Source organism: Electrona antarctica (genome assembly GCF_951216825.1).
Source record: "Electrona antarctica genome assembly, chromosome: 10".
Taxonomy (NCBI): domain Eukaryota; kingdom Metazoa; phylum Chordata; class Actinopteri; order Myctophiformes; family Myctophidae; genus Electrona; species Electrona antarctica.
This window is the reverse complement of record NC_136791.1, coordinates 24,937,569-24,943,929: the sequence shown is the minus strand read 5'-3', so window position 1 is coordinate 24,943,929 and position 6,361 is coordinate 24,937,569. Positions and strand designations below refer to the sequence as shown.

Genomic DNA, 6,361 nt, shown 5'->3' with positions numbered 1-6,361 from the left:
ATCCATTCCAAGCATTAGTTTTGCACACGGCCGCCCACAGCCACTTGCCCAAATGTGCTCAAATAGCCACTTGCCCAAATGTTCTCAAATGTGCTGACCTCATCACATTTGTGATGACGGCTATGGCCGTTTTTAGCCCAAGGAGTGTTTTTTGTGCAAAACTAATGCTTGGAATGGATTCAGAATCATGAAAACCCCCTAGTTTGGAGGTTGTTAATGGTGACGTAATTAAGATATGTATCAATGCCGGGGTATAACTGGCTTTCGATGGTGACTGCCGTTATAAGAACTTTCCGCGCTGAGCCTACCAACTTACCAAGCAGTCAGCGTTTCAGGTCGGACGTTATTACCGAACGGAACACATTTGCACACACTACGCATGCGCGTAACCCCAGATGTGAGAGATGTCAGAAGAGAAGAAGGTTTGTTTACGTTTTATTTAATGGTTATAAATTAACCTTTTAAAGCTTTGACGTTATTTATCCAGTTCTGTTGTTTTGACGTTATTTATCCAGTTCTGTTGTTGAGTGACGTTGCGTTTACCATAATATGTCATGCTGAGAATGACCTTTGATTTGTACACTCTCAGTCTCAGCTGGGTAGGGTAAGTGATTTGTTTGGTTAAAACTAAAACCAACCAGACGTCTTCTGGTTGGTTTGAGTGCAGATTTGACTATGAATGTATTGGTTTTGACTGAAGTATTTAACAGTTTGCAGAATTACAGTACATTTCAAGCACAACTCAATACAAAAACTGTTAACCGAGTGGACGACACCATAAACTAAGTATTACACTTGTTTACAAGAGGGTCCACCGTTTTCAATTCATCATAACATTTAGAGACGTACACATATACACTTCTATATAGCCAAAAACAGGAAATCATCATAAAGGAGGTAAAAAAGGGGAAAAACATATACAGTGAGGGGGAAGGGGAGGGTGGGGGATTCAGATTTTACGGGGGCCAGTTTCGAATCGTATAGGTGCCCTTTGAGAGCGGTTTTGAAGGAGTCAAGGGATTCACATGTATGTGGTGTATGGAATCTTGTGGACAGAGTGCAAGATGCTGCACTCTGTCGTCAACCCTAAGCCATTCCAGCCTGTCAAAGTGGGCAGGAGTGAGGTGGGTTCGGGGGGTGAAGCCCAGTATAGTAGCCTGACCAGTTTGTTTTGGTAAGTCTGGAGCCTTGTTTTAAGGTCCTTTGAGGTGCTGTGCTAACAAGAGGTGCATGCAAAGTCGAAGAAACCTTGTACGAGGGCTCCTGTTAGGGTCTTCAAGGTGTTTTTGTCGACCAGTGAGGAGAGCCTGTATAGGAATCTTGTTCTTTGGTTGACCTTTTTGATTACGTTGGTGGCCATTTTATCACCAGAAAGATTTGCCTCCAGGATGGAACCTAGGTAGGTAATTCCATCTTTTCGTGTGATAATGTGTCACCCACTCTAACCAAGAAGCCGAGTGATGGTGCTCATAGTGGAACCTGCTGGCTAGTTAAGGAGAAATGCACACGCACACATTTAGCACATGAGACAATATTATTGTATTGATGTTATCATTTTGGAAATAAATTGTAATAAATGCCAAATCTTATCCACACGACGTAGCCTGCACACTTCTCAAGTACCCCTATAGGCCTATGTCTGCTGTAAGCGTGCAATTGCTGATAACTTGCATATATTAGTGTAATTTATATTCAGGGTTTATGCAGCTGCTCAGTACATATACATATACAGTATATCCATTCATAGAGTCAACTTTATTGTCACATCACAGGTTAAACAGATGGTGAAATACTTTTTTGTGCAAGCACCATCTTTTTTGTTATTTCCAATGAAGCAAATGGTGACGCAACTCTCTAATCAATGGCGCTGAGTCAGACCAGGTGCAGATTCCTACTAGGATCGCCCACCGATATATATTCACTCCAAATGACTCGATTGGTGATCGACAATTTACCCGATCTGGAGAAACCAATCTTTTATACGTGGTATAAAAGTCAATCAGATATACAGTATAGTAGTATATCGTTTTGCATCTTTGTGACAGGCCTAAACATTCTCCCCTTCCTCCCCACACACAGGAACAGTTTTGACGTGCGTTTTGACATAATAATCTTGGAAATATAAAACTTTTCCCCTTATGCACAATATCGGTATCTGTATCGGCCGAAAAACAATCAGTGATCGGTCCCAAACAACCTGATCGGAGCACCTCTAATCATTTTCTTGTGTCATTCTCCCTCCCCCTCTCTCTCTCTCTCTCTCTCTCTCTCTGCGTGTGTTGCAGGAGGGCTTTAAGCTTCTGGGGCTCCTGGACATTGAGAACACTCCGTGTGCCAGAGAGTCTCTGCTCTATGGATCTGCAGGATACATGGTCACTGGGCTGCTGCACTTCCTGTTTACCAGTACGAGATACATTAATATTCATAAACCTTATATGGTCACTGGGCTGCTGCACTTCCTGTTTACCAGTACGAGATACATTAATATTCATAAACCTTATATGGTCACTGGGCTGCTGCACTTCCTGGCTACCAGTACGAGATACATGGATATTCATATCATTTATACACATGGTTACTGTGCTGCTGCATTTCCGGGCTACCAGTGAGATACAACATGAATATTCATATCATTTATATATCGTCGCTGTCAGGCAGAAACCTCTTGTCTTTTAAAGTAAATTAAAAGACAAGTAAAATGTTTTAATCTAGTAACAGTAAACAAAAAATAATGTCAATGCCAATGTGCGTGGCCACGGAAAACATTTGAGAACCACTACTGTAACAGACAGATGTTTTGAGCAGAGGCTAAATTGCCTTTTGACTTTGATGCAGTACCTGTTGTCAACCAGTAGGTGTCCTACCTGACCCAGGACACCTACTGGTGTAGAAATGCAGGGAGACCACCTCCAACAACACTAGTTATCTCTATCTCGCAGATAGATTTTTTTTTTTATATATATATATATATATATATATATCTCATCAAATGTATGGTGACTTTATACATTGTCATATACTTGAATATGTCCTTTATACTGTACAGTACTTATATTATTTTCACTTTACCCAAATACAGCTCAAGTGGATTTAGGAGGTTTTTGACCAGTTTTTTTGTTGTCCGACTTAGTTATTCAATCAAGGGGACAAACCACTTAATTCCACAAGTTTCAGTTAGACAGTTTGAGGATTCAAGTTGGGACTCTGGAAGGTTTAGTCAGATGCGCTTCTTAAACACTTTTCATTGGTTTATTTGCAAAACCCACACACAGACATAAAGGGTTTTCAATAGACACTGATTTATAATACATCAATAAAACGTTGAATATTGGAGTTACCGGTAGCCGTTTCTGCCTGACAGCTATGTTTATTGTTTTACCATAATCATACAAAATAATGTATGAACTTTGAACATATTTTACGGAATAGTACTTTTTGATGTACTGGGGACCCCTATTTTGTTTTAACCAAAGAAAGAAAATCAAAAGATCAATTACCATTCCTGTAGTGAAATTAATTTTCGAAGTATTGTCCAATGTCAGTGTGTTCATGTTTTCATTATAAGTAATAGTATTTCATGACGTTTCGTCTTCCAGGCAGAGTGAGGCGTTCGTTTGACGTGGGCATGGCCGGCTTCCTGTTGACCAGTCTGGGATCATGGTACGTGTTTTTGTTTTTTTATGATATCCCACCATTTGTTTCACCCTTAATGTAAACCTGGGTGCTACACTCCCTCTGCCAACCCGGGGAGAGCAATCGACTGACCTCATGCTTCCTTCTATGCATGAGGAGTCCAAGCCGCGTCTTTCCACCTGACGGGGGAGTTTCCCCGGTTGGACGTAGAGCGTGGAAGGAAGTGGAACCCGTTACTTTCCCCTCCATCATGGCGCCCCAGCTGACTAGGGGGAGGCAGTATAGAGACCAGGATTAGTGCGTGTTTAGTTGTGAGGGTATCTACCCTGGTACATTTTCTAACATGGTCTGAACCACTGCTTCTCAACGGTTGGACCGTGGACACTCAGGGGGCCAAATTGATGAACCCTTATGCAGTGATGTAAATTACATTTAAAGTAAAAAAACATTATTTTACTGGAGTATTTCCATTTTTTACAGTACTTCTACTCCACTACATCTAAGAGGCAAATGTACTTTTACTCCACTACAATTATTTGAAAACGTTAGTTACTACTAATTACTTTGTAGGTTTTGAATATTAATACAAAACAGATTAACCACATCAGCCCTATGACAATTTTGGCCATTGGAAAATAGCCGATCTACAAGCTCACAATGAGTCGCTTCGCATATTGTGAGCTTGTAGATATTGATATTTTCAAAAGATGCGTATACTTCTGAAAAGTTGTGAAATGGGACATTCTGCATATTGAGTACTTTCTACTTTTGGTACTTTAAGTAAATTCTGAATTCTGGACTAACAGAGTATTTCCAAAAACATGGGAGTACTTTTCCCACCACTGTCCGTATGGGCCTGGAGTGTAGCGCATGCAGAGAGTGTCCAAATGGAAGTGGCTTTTAACACCGTTGTCTCTTGTTTCCTGGCCAGGTCTTACTGCAGATACAACAACGCTCAGCTGCGTTTTCGAAATAGGGTGGTCAAGGAAGGCATGAGAAATAAGGCCATCTATGAAGGAACCAGTCTGGACCCACACAGGATCCCCAAACCCACAGAGCAGCCGCCTCCTTCATGAGCACAGGATCCCCAAACCCACAGAGCAGCCGCCTCCTTCATGAGCGTTTGTACATGAAATATATCGTTGCTGTCGGAGCAGAAACCTCTTATCTCCATATTTCCAAATTGTGTTTTTTTTTCCTTTCGTAAACTTAACGCCCCACTTGACCATACAGGGTCACACAAAAGCAGCAGATCTGTTTCAAGCTTGCATATCTGCTACTTTTGCTGTTTTTGAATTTGACAACTCAAAAGTAACTGTTTTGGACACGCTATAAAATGGCTTGAAATGTGTACAGTAACTTTATTTATGTTGATGTTGCCTTGAATAAATGAATAAATAAATGACGTACCGGTATTAACCTATTACATTAACGTCCCAGTCTTTATTGTTGTGAATCTCTGCAGGTTGTTAAAGCATCGTCATTTTAGATTTTGGCGCAGATTATGCAGGGGTAAAAATTCAAAAAGGGCGCATAATCACGCAAACATCCCGCATATTTCACCACATAAAATCACATAAAACCCTGCATATTTTGAAACCTTTTCCATATTTCACAACTTTCCGCATATGTCGATAGTTTGCAATTTTTCCGCATATTTCGCACTTTGCATAATGATTTGCACATCACACAGATTTTAGCCCTCATAATCAAGGATTTTAGCCCTCATAATCAAGGATTTTTCCTGCGTTTTTCTGGAGGGTCTAAAATCCATTCCTGAATGTTGGGCAAGTGCAGTGCCGCCCCAAAGGTCTCCCCGTCCCCAGCAGTCTAGATAGCCTTCTCCGGTCCAAGCCTATATAGTTTCAAGCCAACCCCCCCCTGCACAGCTCCAGTCTTCCCGTTTCCACCCCAGCCCTTATCCTCAAACCCCCCAGTTTTACATTCTGAGTTATGGGTGAAGTTGTCCTTCCAGTAAGGTCATAATGATAAATAGTGCATTTAGATAGGACCTTTATCCAAAGCGCTTTATGTAGTTTACATTTACCCATTCACAACACATTTCACTCACCAATGCCAGAGGAAAACATGCACGTCACCAACTTGCTCATCAGCAGAAGTTAAGGGTTGCTCAAGGCACTTGGGCCAGATTCACAAAAAAGGAAATTTACAACCAGGTGTAAATGAAGTGTGTAATGAGAGCGTATTAATCCGTCCGATCAATCTCGCGTGTCATTCACCAAAGGTTGCGTAATGGCTTCATTTGTGCGGATCGCTGCTGGAGCTCATTTCGCCTCTTTCCCAAGCGATTCGCCTGGTATAATTGAAACATCCACACCCATTTCACGCCATATAAGGCAACAGGAAATAGCTTTCCTTGGGTAAAAAACGTCATCACATTCCTGCAAAATGCACAGATCTCCGAGCTTACAACGGTGAACGTGGTGGTCCGCGATGGATGCGCCGCACTGCATGAACTGGTAGATCAGCTTATTTTGTCAGGCAAGTCTCTCGCAGTGTCACCTGACTGAACGTTATAAAGTACTCTCATAACGCAACTCTAGTTAATGTATTGATTTAAGTAAGTTCAAGCTCAGGACCAAGGCTACTTGGCAATTATATTATGAAAGCCCTTTCTATTGAACAATTGCACACTCGCCTTTGCAGAGGTAAAACATAATTATCAGAGCTGCATTGATTAATGGGGGGGAAGACTGTCCTTTGGATT

At 41.5% G+C, this 6,361-nt stretch overlaps 1 protein-coding gene across 2 annotated transcripts; it reads left to right on the top strand.

Annotated features, from left to right (window-relative positions):
- Positions 1 to 262: 262 nt before the first annotated feature.
- cox20 (cytochrome c oxidase assembly factor COX20) lies at positions 263 to 5,059 on the top strand. 2 transcript variants are annotated; one of them, XM_079512193.1, is made up of 4 exons: positions 263 to 422; positions 2,286 to 2,469; positions 3,597 to 3,660; positions 4,565 to 5,059. In XM_079512193.1, exons 1-4 carry the CDS (start codon positions 405 to 407, stop codon positions 4,707 to 4,709), a joined length of 411 nt encoding a protein of 136 aa, XP_079368319.1. In that variant the 5' UTR covers positions 263 to 404; the 3' UTR covers positions 4,710 to 5,059. The 2 variants fall into 2 exon arrangements, with proteins under 2 accessions (XP_079368319.1, XP_079368320.1); XM_079512194.1 differs by having other exon boundaries at positions 264 to 422; positions 2,286 to 2,403.
- The last annotated feature ends 1,302 nt before the right edge of the window (positions 5,060 to 6,361 follow it).